The following is a 16,715-nucleotide window of genomic DNA, read 5'->3' as shown; positions in this document are numbered from 1 at the left end:
CTCACTGGAAAATCCACAGGGTTTTAATACAGAATCAAGTATTTGCAGACTTTTGGGCTCTACAGAAGTAATTCTCTGTGCTCAGTTTCATCGTGAATAACAATAGAACTTCCTTCATACAGCTGCCTTGAGGATGAAAAGAAGGAAAGCATTTAGCAATCTCTCAACAAGTGGTAACAATTATTACTATTCCTCAAGTTTTTCATCGAAATAGTATTAATCCAATCTATATAAGGGACTCTAATATATATAAAGTACATGTTCTTTTCCCATTTATTCTGCCATGTTTTCATCCCACTGACTTCTCAGCCCACAAAAATCATTCAAGTAGCACTTCATTAGGAATAGGAAGGCCATTGAGAGAAGCCAGGATGCTTTCAACCAGACTCTCCATCATCTGTCGTCTGGCTTGATGAGTTGCACTTCCAATGTGAGGTGTCAGAGTGACGTTCTTCAACTTGAGCAAAGGGTGATCTCTGAAACGCAGATTATTTGGGAAGACTATTCAGAATCGTTTGGCCTCTTTAATTTCATATTCTGGTTTCATACCCCTACCCTGAGATGGTGAAGGTCTTGTAGCGAAGTCTAGATTACACCTAGGTGTGACCACTGCTTATCTGACCCTGGTACAGGTGACCCAACATTTCTGGGTGTAAAACACATACCCTAACTGCACCCAGGCCATTAGTACACAGTGGCATAACATGCCTGCTGGACTAAACGACACTGACCCACAAGACAAAAGGGCCTCGGGGAGACAGGCCCCATGGGACAAGCTGAATATGCCTTTAATGGGAGTGGCCTTCAGAGGGAAAAGACTGATTAATTAGAGTTGGCAGATTAGAGGGAGATCCCGTCCAGGAAGAAGGCCAAGGATGGGAGTCAGCCTGGAAAGATAATGAAGTTTCAGTGAAGTGGCAGACTCAGAATGACGGATGATACTGAAACCCAGGGTTGGGGAAGTGCTGTCACCTGGCCCAAGAGGGCTCTTTAGCATTTTAATACAGACAGAAGCCAAAGTAGCCATGCAGCAGCCATCCTCCAACCTAGCTACTGAGGCTCAAGGGACACACCTTTGGGAATCTTGTGGACAACCCCCAAGCCTATGGAAGCTCTCTGGAGGCACCTGTAATTCCTATCAATGCACTACACCTGCCCTCACCTCCAGGAATGACTGAAATAAGACACATCCTGGGGCACAATTAGGGATAGGAACTGTTCTGAACAACACTTGTCCTCCCCACATGAAGGAGGTGGGACCCACTTTATAACAGCATGTGATGGAAACCAGTCTCAGTACAAGTGTGTGAACTGAGACAGGGTGACTGGCTTTGTCCTGACTCGGAACCCAAAAGGAGCTGAATCATGGCCAGTTGTACCAACACCTGGCCGTAATGTCATCTGGTACACAGGCTAGATACAGTTCTGTTGAGAAGGCATAGCAAATACTTCTGTAACTGCTACTGATTTGTCATGTGATGAAACCGAATTGTGCCATGACCTTGCTGCAATACGGTGCAATGCTGGAATTGTTCGTAAGACGCCTCCTGTAAGTACAGCATATGATAATACTGATGTTGAAGATCAGTGGTGCTGAGAGACTGAGTTAAAGCCTCCTTGGGATGTTAAACCAATGGGAAATGACTGGCCTGAGGGAAAACTGGATTTAGCTAAATAGCGAATTTATATACTAAATAGTGCTACACAAGTTCATCATAAGGTACAAATAGTAGTATATCAAGGGGTGTGGGGAACAATCAAACTAGCGCAAAAACACAATGGTTTAGTTGTTTCTTTAAATCTATCCCTGCTCCACATTGGCTGCTCTGAATGTCAGGCATACTGATATTATTGCTGCATCTGTCACAAAAATACTGTAGTAAATGTAGGTGTTCCAAGAAATATGATCATTTTGCCATAAGACAGCCTAGGCCCAGGGCCAGGGGGTGGCCTGTGTAGTAAATAATTAATTTACAGGCAGGCTTAGAGCTCTAGAACCCTGCACATTCCAAGATAAGGCTGGCCTTTGGTCTCTGGGAGATAACCTGGGAGCCCTGGAGACATACTGCCTGATAAGAGTGTCTTCTTATACCTGGGGCCTTGGGCAGAGCTGGGTAGTTTACACTACAGTGTAATTTGTGGTGAATGCCTGTTTTGGTTTGCCTAGGCTCTAGTCCACCTGTAGCCAGTTTGACCTCTGCAGCAGCTAGAGACTAAGAAGCCAGTGTCAGAAATGTGGGCACTCCATGCCTGCATACCTGACCCTTGCTCCCAAGGCTCGGGTGAGTGTCCCTGGTTGGAGATACTTCACATGTGTTGTCACTCATCATTGCTGGAGGCAGTAAGTGCTGCCCACGCAGCTCCACTGGGAGGACACCTGGAAGTTCAGGCCTGGTTCTCCTGGACACCACCCTATCAGTTTTCTGCTTTTGCTGATTTTAAACTATGTCTTTTCACGTAATAAGCTAATTGTGAGTATGAAAACTTTTCTGAGTTCTGCACACCTTTCTAGCAAACCATTATGCCTGAAGGTGATCTTGGGGACTCCTGGCACTATTGGCAAATAAACTTTTTCTTTTGAAAATAATCTGTAGTGAATCCTTTTGTAAAGCAAAGAATATTTATGTAGTGTGACTAATATAACCCTAGATTTCCTACTTTTTAAATAATTTTTTTCATAGTAAGCAGAATCAGAATGTCTCCCTGAAAAACCAAGATGAAACCTGAAACATATCTGATAAGTACAGAGATTAGAAATTAATATAGATATCTAAAGATTGTTATTCTTGAGAAAATTGCTAAAGCTCTTGGCCACAGAAATGATTTCATGTGGGACATGGGGAGTGCATCACCTGTTAGGATAAACTAGACTTCGGGATGTGACCCTGGTATTTGCCCTGTGACATGTGAGTAAAAGGCAACAGGGGTGATCACATGACTTCTAGGTGTCTGAGTAAGTTGATGGCTGTCAGAAATGGTCATGCTTCTTAATTTATATCGTGATTATTTTTTCATCGTAGATTAGTGGCTCTCGTATATCTATCAACACTTTTTGTATTAGAAAACTGGAATTTGACACAACATTGTAAAATGATTATAAATCAATAAGAAATGCTAAAAAAAATTAATACAGCACAGGAGCACATTCCCTTAGCTGTCAGGGTGTCCAGAAGACTCCAGTGTGCACTTGTGACAAAACTTGAGTGGAAATAAGTGACATCTTACAGTATCATGAAAATAGTTTTGACTTGTAAGTTCCTCTCTACCTGCTAGAGTACTGCCTGATTCATGAATTATTAAATAAAGCCAATTAGATCTTTAAAATGAAAAGAAAGAAAATAGTTTTGACTTCACAGACCCCCTGAAAGGGTCTCCAGACCACATTATGAGAAACTCTGTTCTGAATAAATTGCTGTTTTTCTCAGAAATGTCTGTAAGTTCTATGGTCAATCTTGATACACTTAGATAGTAAATTTGGCTATAATGTCAAGCATTCTGCTGACAGTAATTTGCTCAGTGGATAGAAATCAAAGTTGGGGGAATCAAAGGTCAGAACAGCTGGTGTAATGAGTGGCCGGATCCAGATGTCCCAACAGGCTGGATCACTGGGTCAAAACACACAAGCAAATGAAATTAAATACAAGTAAATGTAAAATTCTACACATGCACTTAAAAACAATTGAGGGACTAACAATTCCAGTTTTAGCTGACTAAAAACTCAATGAGCTACGGTGCAATGACCCTCTAGATACAGGCTGTGGCCACAGCTCTGTCCCCCTCTCCCCAGGGCTCCAGCCACAGCACGGGTCCTGGATGCCAGTCTCACGGGCACACTTTCAAAGGACCTGAAAATCTAAGTGCTGAAACACAGTAATAATGATGAGGTGTCTGTAAATGATATCAGTCAGGCTACAAGTAAAGGATGTGAAGATATTTAGCCTCAAAAAAAAAAAAAGACCAAGATAAAATGTAGTGATTAAAATAATGCAGGTCTGTAGAAGAATGATCAAAGTCGGCCTTCGATGCTCCATAGAGCAGACTGGGGCCAGTGGGTAACCGGAGGACGTGAAAAAGACGGTTCTGTGCAGCCTCCATCCTTGCGATCTGGGCCCCAGGGCCCCAAGCACCCTGTCCATGGAGGTGTTGAGGCAGACGCCTGACACCTGCAGAACTGGACAACACCAGACCCTGCACGATCACAACATGTGACTCTGAGACCTGCCCCCTGGAGCCGGAGAACTGCAACTGTCGGCTTCCTTACCTGGGTAGGGGTTCGGGGGACGTCACATCCAGCGCTGCCGCTTTAATGACCCCGGTCTGAAGGGCTTCCACCAGGGCGTCCTGATCCACTAACGGACCTGGATGGATGAGACACCTCCTCTGTAGGAACCACGGGAAGGATGCTCTGGTCGCATGAGCTACTGTTCAGACACATCCTGATCTCATCAGAAGTCTGACAGAGCACGTGAACTTTGTCCTGTCAAGCGCCTGCCACATGCCCAGAGAGGCTCAGCCCTTCATAGACACTGTCTTGCTGAATCGTCCACTTACCCAGGAAAAGGAAACACTCATTTTACAGATAAGAAAACTGAGGCTCACAGGTTACAAGCTCCCCAAAGTCACACTTTCCTACCACATTCCCCCGGATCCGAGCCCAGGTCTGTCTGACACCAGCCTGGGCCTTCTCACTGCACTGCACCACCTCCCAAACCACCAAAGGGTCCCAGCTAAGGAATGTGTAGTTTTAAATACACATTAAAAACTGGAACAGTCACAAACACGATCCACAACTGCATTTCAAATACAAGACATCAGGGTGAGCAGCAGCAGCTGAGAAGGAGACACTCTCCTTCCAGCAGAGACCTACGAGGAGCCTACTTCCAGCTGACAGGCTGTGAGCGGCCGCCCACCTGGCAGGACAGGGAGCACCCACGGCAAGCATTCCTCTCCTTGTTTTACAGATGAGAGACACAGGTGGATGTTGTCACCTATTGTTGGTCATGCCAGGTGCTCCAGCCCGAGACCCCCAAAGGCAAACCGCCTGCATGTCTGATGTCAGCACAAACCCTCCCATGTGTGTCGAGGGCTCTGCCTGTCTTCTTATAGATGCCACAGCAACCCACCAACGCTGGTTATAGCACAGGGCCTACTGCCTCCTGCACACATGCACAAAGCTCTACACCAGTGTCAAATGACCAAATAATAAAGTGAAGGCTCAGAAAATTCATCCCCATAAATTCTGCTTAATTACCTGGGAGATCAAACTGTGATGCCCCCCACAAGAAGACATCCAAACTTGGATGTGAGACCTGCCACAGTGGAATGTTACCCTCTGTTGCTAACTTGAGGTTCAAAAGGATGTGGAGATAAAAATCAGAAATATCCCTAAATAGAAAGTAAAATCCCTTTAACTCAACACCCCCCAGTCTACGTGGACCCTTCAGGCCATGCAGGGGAACGGCTGACTGGAAATGATGAGGGGTATTGGGGGGGGGTTCTCCTGCAGGGTCCTCAGCACACAGCAGGGGGCAGGTACCTCTGCCGATGTTGATGAGAGTGGCGCTGGGCTTCATCAGACTCAGCTCCCGCCTCCCAACCAGCCCCTGGGTCTGGGGTGTCAGGCTCACAGCCAGCATCACAAAGTCTGACCACTGAAGCAGGTCATCCAGCCTCGCACAGTAAGTGGCCCCAACAGCTCCCTCCTCCTCCAATTTCCTATTAAGAGAATAAGGAAGAAAAACCACATTCTCCAGTTAGAAATTCATCAAGTTGCCCCAGGAGGAGTTTCTGAGGGCCCAGAGGACAGGGGTCACCCAAGATACCCTGTGGACGCCTCTGGGTTCTCCAAGGTGAGACCTCAGCATCTGCGTGGCTTCACCCCAGTCTGAGAGCCCCCTGAGGTCATGAGCTTCCTGTCGCTCATCTGTGAACCCCCAGGGTCTGCTACAAGCCCACTTGTGTGTCAGACATGCTTTCAATGATGTCAAGTATTGCTGAATGTGGGCAAACACATCAAAGTTTCCAGAAAAAACAGAGAAACAGGAGAGGGCCTAGGAGTGCCGTCTGCTCAACAGAGAGGACGGATCCAAGGGTCCAGTGCTGGCAGGATTGTGTGCTTTATTCTGGGTCCAATCTTACCTCCTGCTCTGGCCACACCAGAAAGCTGATTATTTAACAGAAATTCCAAGCTCCAGGAGGTCACAGTATCCCTGGTAGCCACTACTGCCCTCCAGATAAGGAATATAAAACTATATGAATTCTCTCCTAACATGTCTTGGCCAGGGGATGGCCTGGAGGAACAAGGAACGGCCATGTGCTGGCCGCTGTGAATGCCCCGCCCACATCACACACCTAGAGCCCTGGCCGCTGCGTCTGCCTTCCTCGCACTGAGAGCTGTGACAACTACCCGAGTCTCTCCACTGTCCACTGAGCAAACACAGTGACTGTAAGGGAGACAGCCTCCCAGCTCACCACGCCTCCATGAATGGAAATCTACACTACGGCAACAGAAGCCACTGAAAGGCTGTGAACCATGCCATCCTCTGGCTGGTCTGCAGATGGGGCTGGAAGTCTGGGAGTGGGTGTGTGTTTCAAGTGAGGAAGGACGGGGCCTGAGGTGTGATGGGTGGCGACGGTGAAGTGAGAGAGAACAGGAGGTTTGAGAGTCGTTGTTTGGATGGAATCAACAGGACCAGGTGTTGGGCTGAGTGCTGCTGGCAGTGCCAGCGGAAGGGGGCCTCAGCCTGAGTACCATGGGGGGGGGGAGCGGACACCTCAGTGTGTTGTGTGTAGTAGAGTGTGGACAGCATCTCCCAAGAGCAAAAAATCACTTTACAAATAAAAAAGCACAATTGTAGGTGAGCCAAAAATCTCTTTTCTTTCTGGTGAAATTTTTTCAAGGTAATCATAAAAAACCACAGTGCCTTGATCATCAGTCCTACTCTTTGGAGAGAAAGAACAGGGGAAGTGTATGAAAAGTGGAGGCATAATACCTCTAAGCCGTGTTTAAGGCAGGGATGGTGTAAGTGCTGCTCGTTAATTTCAAGTCCATTTTCTGAATTTTACCTCCGTTTCCTATTGTGGTACAAAATCTTCATTTCAAACGCTCTGGCCCTCTGGGCAATCTTATAGCCGATGCTGCCCATGCCGATAATTCCCAGAGTGGCCCCGGTCACTCCCTGACCCATCCAGTTTATAGAAAATTTCTCCGTATCTGGTGAAACAGCCAACTGATGACCTGAAATTAAAAAGGTGCAGATTGGGCAGTGGGCAGTGTGCACAGCACACACGGAAACCCCACAACCCGCCCTGTGACATCGGGGCAGTGATGTAACAAACCAGAGCCTCCTGGTGGAAGGCTTTAAAATAACAACTTCTTTCGCATTCAGGGAGGATTTTTGGTAAAAATTTGGTTTTGCAGTGTGTGTGTGTCTGTGTATGTGTGAGTGTGTGTGCATGTGTATGTTTGCATGTCTGAGCATGTGACTGTGTGTGTGTGTGTGCATGTGTGACTGTGCAAGTGTGAACCAGCAGCAGCGGGAACAGCACTGGCCTGGTTCCCGCTGCCTCCTTCCTCAAGCCGCTTCACCCCGGGGCTCCGTCAGGACAGTGTGAAGCACTGCATCACTTTGCTGCCTTCCTGGAGATGCTCCCAGCGATGATGTCCAGTGTGTGGAGAGGTGGGATTCCGCCACTCGCTTGTAGGCCTCCACCCCGGTAGCGTGGCATGCTGAGTGGCCAATGAATCACCCCAGGGGCCTTTTCACAGTGGTGCTGAAGTTACTTCATGCACACAGTTACCCACTGCTGCGTAGTGAGTGGAGCTCGGTGGGGAGAAACAGGGCATCAGACAGAGGCCACGTGCCCCAGACACTGAGCTTGGCACTGAGGGGGCTATAATCCACTAAGAGTGGCTCCGATCCGCAGGGCAGTATGAGGAACTCAGAGCCAGAAGATAAAATTGTACCATGCGTGGCATTGAACATGTCACCTGATCTCCGGAAAACCAGCATCTCCAATGGCTGCTTACCTTCCACTACTCTCCGGGCTGCAGCCAGCAGCAAGGCCATCCCCAGGTCTGCCGTGGGGCTGGAAACAGCATGTGGTGTGCTGGCCACCTTCACGCCAGAGCTGGCAATGAGCGCCAGGTCCAGGTGGTCCAGCCCGGCCCCCGCGCTGGCAACGATCCTCAGGGAGGGCAGGCTACGCAGGAGCTCCCGGTCAACAGCTGGCCTCCCGCCCCAGACGAACACAGCGCGGATCTTCGGAGCTAGTTGTGTTTTATTCTCCAAAAATTCTTCCATGGTGATGAGGTGAAAGTGTTTCTGCAGATCTCTCACGTGATCTTCACATATACCATGCGGTCCTTTAAACCCAGACACCAAAACTCCAGGTAGGTCCTGATCGCCCATGGCCTGCAGAAAGTTGAAAGCGGTGTCTGCTGTCAAAGAGTCTTCATGAGAATAACCGCTACGTTATTCTATCACTCTTTAGATTTTCTAAATGGCAACAGGGCAAATTCACTTTACTTCCTGGATACATTCCCATAAAAACTGAACACAACAGACCCAGAGCTCTGCGGGTACCAATGTTGGCACCGTGCCCACTTTCCTCCCTACCTCACCTGGGTCCTTACTTCTGCCCTGCGGCGGGGGTGTGTGTGTGTGTGTGAGGGGGGCGGGGGAGGGAAGCCTCCCAGCCCCACTCAGGTCCTCATGCCTTTGTGTGACCCCCCCACCCTGGAGTCTGCGTCTAGTGAAGGGAACACAGTGGAGCGAGGGAGTTCACTGCCCTCTCCCACTGTCCCCTCTCCTAGGGCAGCCCAGTGCCAAGCTGGGGTGCAGCCCTGTGCCCAGGCCCAAGTGAGTGAGAAGTAAAACTCAGAGGCCAGCTAACGGCCTGGTGAGCCCTGCAATGACCGTGGCCCTGGCCAATGCCTTAACTAAAGTTTCCTAAGACCCTGAGCCAGAACCACCCAGGGAAGCCACATCTGGATTCCTGGCTTGAAGACCTAGGAGATAACAGATGTTTGTTCTTTTCAGCCACTAAAATAAAACTGACCATTTTTTACTGTGAAAGTAAAAGACATTTGTTATTGTCTGTCAAATGATTAAATAATGTTTTATGTTCCTTGTTCCAAATTAAAAATAAGATATTTTTAACATTTTATAGCTTTCCTCCAAAAAGAAAACCGGTTGCTTTTCAAGAGTTGAGGCTAATGAATGCATTTTATCTTTGGGTCATGAACTTAGCTGGAAATGTTTAAAATATGTTCAAAGCTCAGAGCATAATTGGCTAAAAAACAATTTGTGTTTACGTTTTGGACATTGAATAAAAGATTAAAAGAGCTTCATTCCAAATAAGATCTTATTTTTCCAGAGAGGAGGCTCAATTTCTGACTGCTTTAATACTGGTTACAGAGCAAGGACACACACTGATTACACCGTTCCTGTCCGTGGTTGTATGTGGAAAAGATCCAAGACCCTCCAAGTGAGTCATGGCTGTTCCAACTGTGAAGAGGGTGGAGAGTCCCAGGTGGGAGAAGTGGGTGTAGCAGGGATGGGAGCACCGGGAAGATTCAGGAGATCACTCCATCCTTGGTCTCTGTCTTCTGCTCTGGCATAGACCCTGACCATCTCCAGTCACAGCCAAGAATCCAGCAAAGGAGCTTGAGACAGGAAGGGGGACCAACCATCAACAACTTCCTGAGAAGGGAGCCTGAGCCCAGTGGACTGCTGGGGCTGAGCCCAGTGCTCAGTGGTGGGAGGGTCGAAAGATGAGGACTTTGGCTCTGGCACAGCTCTGTGGCTGATCAGAGGTCCCCAGCCTTCCTGGGTTCTTGGTGAAGCTTGAGTGATAACAGGTAGTGTTTTATAATTGCAGCCTAAGGTCACATTGCCTTTTCCTCCCCTAATTTCTGTGAAAAGAGAGCTCAGTGGACATGTCTCTGCAGGTGTCCATGGATGGACAGCATTAACGTGATGGTTAGGCTGGGAACATTCTGACAACAAAGGAACATGCCACAAAGTATTACTGGGTGTGTTATTAGACACTGGCAGTTTGTCCAAGTCAGAGGATAAACCCACGTGTGAAATTTGGAAAAATCAAAAATTTTACAGCTTTTGAGGGGGAGGGTATAACTCAAGTGGTAGATAGCACGCTTAGCATGCATAAGGCCCTGGGTTTAATCCCCAGTACCTACACTGAAAGACTAACTAAATAAATAAATACTTCCCCCGGCAAAAAAAGAAATAAAAAATTTTTAAATTAAAAAAAATTTCACAGCTGTTTTTGTTAACAGAGTGATAGTTCAGACATGTACCTTTTCCAAATGCTATGTGCATTCTCCTCATGCTGTTTAATTTGAACAGCTAAACATAAATTAAAAGTCAGCTTCCTCCTTGCAAAATGATTGCTTAATTAAAAAAAAAAACTCATATTACCTTTGTTGAAATCGCCTTCAACAGATCCAAGGCTATAAAGTCAGGATTTTTTTCTTGTAAAGCCCCTGTAAAATCGATACCCAGAAAGAAAAGTAAAGGAGAATGAACTTCCAACTTCTTCCTTCAAAGGCAAATAAGACCGACGCCTGTGCAGTACTCAGGAGGGTGAGGTGAGGAGGGAGGCATGCAGACCCTGACCTGGCCCTGAGGCGGCGGGGCAGGAGGAGCGAGGAGATAACACAAGTACACAAGAGCTAATTCAGTTCGCAGAAGTGAGGGCAGGCAAGGGAGTGGGGAGTAAAGAAAATATTTTCAACTTAAAAAGCAAAAACGAGAAACAAAAACCAAATGCAATCAATACAAATGTTTGGTTTTGGGGACAGAGAGAAAGAGACAAAAAAGGTGGGGAGAGGGCAGGAAAGAGGACAAAGCGGGGCCAGGTGCAAAGGAGGAGCTGGCGCTGGCCTCACGCTGCTCTGCAGGCGGCGCTTCCCTCGGAAACTCGCTCTCTTCCAGCACAAGGGGAGGGAGGCAGACAGCCGTGCCCGGCGGCCCTGACGGTAGAAGGGAACCTGCAGGGCCTGGAGCGCCAACTGCAAGCTTTCAGCGAACAGGAGTTATTAACGTTTAAATCTGAACAACAATTTAGATATTTACCCAAGTGTCTAGAAACAAGCTTACACCAAAGAGGGAGGCTGAATTCATACAATGCAATAAAACTTCTTAAAATCCTATTTCCTCATGACAGTTCCTCTCTTAATATTTGACAGGTGAGCCCAACACTCCCACATCATCCTGCCAAGTCCCCCTGCCACCCTGTCCTCTTGTCCTCCAACACCTTCTGAAGTTTCGCCGCCCACAGTAGCCCTCTGCCTCTTCGTGAGTATAAAACCAAAGCTGCTTGTCCTCTGTCATCTACAGATCCCTGTACAGATTCTGTGCCAAAGAGGCTCAAAAAACAACCTGGAAAAAAGATTCCTCCTTTACAGGAGGTAGATGATGCCATGTTTAGCCCCTCTGATCACTTATCACCCTCAGCATGACATTCTGGACTTGATGGAAGTGACCTAAGCACTCATGACTACATGAGGCCACCTAAAAGATAAAGATACACCAAAGGGCGTGCCCGTGAGGATGGGTTTGCTGCTTTGGGATTAATGAAAACTGCACTGTTTACACCCTTTATGTGAGGTTTCTCCAGGCACCAGGTGTCAATTAAAAAAATTGCGTTCATATAAGAGATTAAACCATAAACTATAAAATCTAATGTTGGTACCTGAATCTTATCCATTTAAAGCTTAATCTGCCACTGCCTGAAGCTTAGAAAAAGAGTGAATACCTTTAGGTTCTGGCAGTCTCTGAAGCCGCCTTAAGTCTTCTCTTCAACAAGGCAGGTATAAATAGTAACACTGGACTTTCCTTGTTAAATCCTTTAGGATCGTGCCCTGCAGGCCCACATGACTTTCAGAATTCTGATGCTACCCACCTGTCCCAGGTAAGGCCGGAGGTCAGTCACACCCACGCGGCAGAGGTCCAGTCTCCCGCCCACAAAGCAACATCCTAGGGACACATTGACCTTTTTAAAAAGACTCAAGATTTAAGGACCTGACCCAGCCTCCCAGGCACGAACCTGACCAGGAAGGCGGGAGGTCAAAGGGCGCGGCCACGCCCCCTGCCAGGCCACACCCCAGCCATGCCCCCAGCCCCAGCAGCCTCTGCGAGCCCCGCCTGCGGGACCAGGCCCCGCCTGCCGGCCCACCCCCCGCTGCTCTGCAGGACTGCGGACGGAGCCTCTCTCAGAGCCGAGCTGGGTGGTGGACTTGGGGACCTGGGTGGTGGGGAAGGTTGCTGGCCTCAGCCTCAGTGTGGGGGTGAAAAAAACAAACAGAAACCTCATTTAAGAGGGAATGAGGAGTGTATATATGTATAACTGAGTCACCATGCTGTACACCAGAAACTAACACGACATTGTAAATCGACTATACTATAATTCAAAAAATAACAGGTTAGAAAAAAAAGATGGATCTGTGGCCAGAAGGGGAAGGTCTCACCTGCCCCCTCTGCCTCCACTGGAGGCCCACCCTTACTGTTAGGTAGGCAGATAGCTAGTTATGAGCAGAGAAAGGGGGACACAGACCAAATGGCAGGAATTGGGCAGAAAGGAGGGGCACAAGCCAAATACTGGAAACCATACATCATGTAAGCACCAGGGGTCCCTTGGGCAGAGAAAGAAAAGCAGGAACATTTGGGCTGATAGGCGGCCACACCTTTTGGCCTGGAGACCAACAAATAAAGGCGAAAAAAAGGCTGGAATTTTCAGTGTCCAAATGTAACCTTTTGCACATTATTCCCTCATTTCAATAAAATTAGCCTTGCAGATCAGAAGTCCCCATCATGCACCGACGCCATGACACTTCTGATCCAGACTAAAAAAGGACAAAAATCCCTCCTCCCTTTGGGAAAGTGGAGTTGGGATGATAATCAGGAAATACGACCCCAAGCCCTTCCCTCCACAATGAATATTCCACCCATTCATTTTTACACCCTATGTAACTACCTTGCCAAAGAAACTGAGGGCAGCGTCACCTGAGCCTGCCCGCTCTCCCCTTGAGAGTGTATTATCCATCCTTTAATAAAACCTCACTCTACTTTTTTAACCGCTACGTCTTGTCTCTGAATTCTTTCTGGGACGGGACAAGAACCTGGAACACCGGTTGCATCCACTGGCAACATTACTATCAACTCAGTAATGGAAGGAGGAATTCCTCCGTCAGGCAACAGCCGGCCTGTGGGGAGCCAGTACTCTCCCAAAGCCCCCTTGCCCTCTCTGAAGTTTCTCCTCTGTTCTCTGGACTTGCCAGTGGTTTGCCATAGATGGCATGTCCTACATTGCAACTTTTTGCTGTTCTCGAATAAACCCATTTTGCTTATAAAACAATTGGCTGTTTTATTGTTTTAAGTCAAGGGGGTGGGGGAAGGTGTGGGGGACTACACTGGTGGGCAGGGTCTCCATGCTGGCACCTGGTAAAAAGCAAGTCTCACCCTGAGGTCAGGACTGCTTTTGTCTGGGAAGGTGGGAGGTAGGTGACACAGGCCCTCCCTGTAGGACAGTGGCACTGCCCCACCATGCTCTAAGTCACCCCCCAAGGGTTCACTCCCCCACTTTGTCTCTCTTCTGTTCTGGGTGCACGTGTTACAAATTCAGTCATTTTGAGGCAGTAGGGAAGGGGGCAGGGTATAGCCATTAAAGAATGACACAGCCATTAGCACCAAGATAGTGGAAGACTCAACCCCCAGTAGGCCTTGAGCTTCAACATAGGCTTCTTGAAATACAGTAGCTGCTAAATGGCACTCCCATAGGTGCCACAGCAGTTTCAAGGCTGACCATACAAAGTCAGAAAGTGGGTGATGGCCCAATTCCTGGGAATCCCAGCCCCTTCCCCAAAGTAACTAGAATAATCCCCCCACTTGTTAGCATATGAAGTTACCAAGCGCATAAAAGCTAACAACCCCCACAATTCCTCACCGATCTCATTTTTCCTAGCCAACCCCGTGCTCTCCCTTCTGAGTAAGATGACCTGCATTGTGCCTATGGAACGTGTATCTCCTAGGTCTTTCTTCTTTCTTTCTTCTGAGACAGCCTGCACTCCGTCTATGGAGCGTGTATTTCTTTGAACAAAATCCACCTTTGGTCTACTGTGGCTCACTCTTGAATTCTCTCCTGTGTGAAGCCAAGGACCCTCGATTGATGGGGTGTGTCCCAGGGATTCGACTGAGATGTGCGACACAGCCATCCTCTCATGCCCCACATTTTTTCTGCATCAACTTTTCATAGTCATACACCACCTATGTTGTTACTTACTCGTTTTTCCCCTAAATAAATTAAAAATCAACCCTGTGTTTACTTACCTAGTCAAAAATATTATCTGGGGAAACCTCTGGTCTTATTATTGTCTTTCAAGCAGACTAAACGGCACTACCGACCCAAACAGCTCTCCAGTGTTCATCTCCAGCCCAGACCTCTCTGCAGAGCTCACGCAGCAGCTTTTCTTACTCTGGTGCTAATCTCCCAACTCCCCTCTCTCTACACACTCCCTCTGCAATCCTCTCCTGTCCATGGCAGCCTAGGGGCTCGAAGGGGTTAAATCTGACCTGTTAACCCCCAGCGTGAAGGCCTCAGCAGCTTGTCTCATGCATGTGGTGAAGTCTGAAATCCTAACTGAGTACAGCCTCAGAGGCCCCATTTTCCGGCCTGTCCATCCTGCAAACCCCTCATATGCTCATTTCCACTGCAAATTGTCCCAAACTGCCACACTCTTAGCCCTGGACTTGTTCCCACGCTGCCAGGACTCGACCCCAGCTCTTCCCCAAGTTCTCACTCATCTTGCAGGTCCCCATTTAAGTATCACATCCATAGGGAAGCCTTTTCTGAACTCAAAGTCAGAGGATTCAGACTAACTGATTTCAAAACTTACTACAAAGCTACTAATCAAGACAGGGTGGTATAAACATAAGGCTAGACTTACAGATCAGTGGGATAAAGTTGAGACTACAGAAATAAATGCTTATATTTAAATTAAGTTGATTTTCTTATAAATCCAACACGTAACCAGTTTTAAATACATATGTACAAAAAAGAGGAGAAAATGAAGTCAATTGATTTTCAACAAGGGTGCCAAAGCAATTTGATAAGGAAAGAATAATCTTTCCAATAAGTAGTGCTGGGGCATCTGGATAACCACATACAAAAGAATAAAGTCGGACACCTACCAAACACCATACACAAAAATTAACTTGAAATTATCATAGATCTAAAAGTAAGAGTTAAAACTATAAAACCCTTAGAAGAAAACAGGAGTAAATATTCATGACTCTGAGTCAGGCAATGATTCTTAGATATGACACCAAAAGCACAAACAACACAAGGAAAAAGATACATGGGATTCAATCAAAATTTAAAAGTTTTATGCTGAAATGATTATCAATAAAAAATAAGAAGTCAGTCCACAAAACTGGAGGAAATATTTCATATCATGTATTTGATGATGGATTTCTATCCAGAAAAATAAAGAACTCTTACAACTCACAAATAAAAAGACAACTAATTCATTTTTAAGTGGCCAAGGAACTGAACAGACATTTTCCAAATGGCCAATAAGGACATTAAAAGCTCTGTATCACTAGCCATTAGGGAAATGCAAGTCAAAAATCATAAGACATCACTTCACACCTACCAGGATATCTTTTTAAAAAGACAACAAATAAGTGTAGGCAAAGAAGTGGAGAAATTCAACCCCACTACATGGCTGTCGGAATCGTACTACTTCTGAAAAGTTTGGCAATTCCTCAAAATGTCAAACAGTTACCGTATGATTCTGCCATTCCACCTGTATATGTACCCAAGAGAAATGAAAACTTGAATCTATACAAAAACTTGTACATAAATGTTCATAGCAGCATTATTAATGATAGCCAAAAGGTGGAAACAACCCTAATGTTAGTCAACTGATGGACAGATAAAATGCAGTATATCCACATAATAGAATATTAGTGACCAATAAAAAGGAACTAAGTACAGTTGATCCTTGAACAATGACCCTCCACGCACTCAAAATCCACGCACAATTTTACAGTGGGCCTTCATATTCCCGTTCCCTCCTGTAGACTCTACCACCTGCAGGCCACGTGGTCCCCGTGTAAGTGGCTGCATCGATCAAACCCCGTTGTCCCAGGTCAACTGTACTGATGAGTCTACAGTGCAGGTGAGCCCCGAGAAGAGCATGCTCAGTGGGAGGTCGGGAACAGAGGACTTAAAGTGTCTGGCATAGGCGGGGGTTGCCAGCGCCAAAGGATGGAGGGAAACGGGGCTGAACGCTTATAAGCAGGGGGTTTGGGGGCTATGAAAGTCTTCTACAATCGGACTGTGGCGTTGGTTCCACGACTCTGTGAGAAACTACCTCACTGTAACGGGTGAGTCACTTCACGGTATGTGAACGTACCTCGACAAAGCTTCCCACGGAAGAACCACCTGGAGCGCGGGCGGCAGCACGACCACGTGGGAGCACCGAGCTGGACCGTTCACGTGGGAGCTTTACCACAACAAAACACGTTTAAAAATACTAATTTCAATACACTATTTGTGGGCATCTGAGTCTTACCGGTACCCTCCTGCCCACCCCCACCCCGGGTCCCGGGGCACCGATCGGGGAGCAGTTCTGAGGCGGCGCAGCCCCGCCGCCGCTCGCACCGCAGACGTCCAGCCGCGGCCCCGAC

At 47.2% G+C, this 16,715-nt stretch overlaps 1 protein-coding gene across 8 annotated transcripts; it reads right to left on the bottom strand.

Moving 5' to 3' along the window:
- Positions 1-5: 5 nt before the first annotated feature.
- Positions 6-16,702, bottom strand: LOC105074099 (ribosome binding factor A). 8 transcript variants are annotated; one of them, XM_074355459.1, is made up of 9 exons: positions 16,442-16,702; positions 11,929-12,002; positions 10,913-11,042; positions 10,443-10,507; positions 8,030-8,414; positions 7,066-7,237; positions 5,537-5,715; positions 4,262-4,358; positions 6-476 (listed from the first exon to the last, which is right to left on the bottom strand). In XM_074355459.1, the coding sequence occupies exons 5-9, from the start codon at positions 8,409-8,411 to the stop codon at positions 320-322; spliced, it is 987 nt and encodes a 328-aa protein (XP_074211560.1). In that variant the 5' UTR covers positions 8,412-8,414; positions 10,443-10,507; positions 10,913-11,042; positions 11,929-12,002; positions 16,442-16,702; the 3' UTR covers positions 6-319. The 8 variants fall into 8 exon arrangements, with proteins under 8 accessions (XP_074211560.1, XP_074211557.1, XP_074211559.1 ...); XM_074355456.1 differs by lacking the exon at positions 10,913-11,042; XM_074355458.1 differs by lacking the exon at positions 16,442-16,702 and having other exon boundaries at positions 11,929-12,114.
- Between the last annotated feature and the right edge of the window lie 13 nt (positions 16,703-16,715).

The sequence above is a fragment of the Camelus bactrianus genome, chromosome 30, assembly GCF_048773025.1.
Source record: "Camelus bactrianus isolate YW-2024 breed Bactrian camel chromosome 30, ASM4877302v1, whole genome shotgun sequence".
In the NCBI taxonomy this organism is placed as follows: domain Eukaryota; kingdom Metazoa; phylum Chordata; class Mammalia; order Artiodactyla; family Camelidae; genus Camelus; species Camelus bactrianus.
The sequence above is the reverse complement of the archived record's forward strand: the minus strand, read 5'-3'. Positions and strand labels throughout refer to the sequence as shown.

Coding starts and splice junctions, on each gene's coding strand:
- LOC105074099 (XM_074355459.1), bottom strand. CDS start 8,411: ATGGGCGATCAGGACCTACCTGGAGTTTTGGTGTCTGGGTTTAAAGGA. Junction 5,716..7,065: donor TACCACAATAGGAAACGGAG/GTAAAATTCAGA, acceptor TTCTCTTAATAG/GAAATTGGAGGAGGAGGGAG. Junction 4,359..5,536: donor TCTCATCAACATCGGCAGAG/GTACCTGCCCCC, acceptor TCATCCATCCAG/GTCCGTTAGTGGATCAGGAC.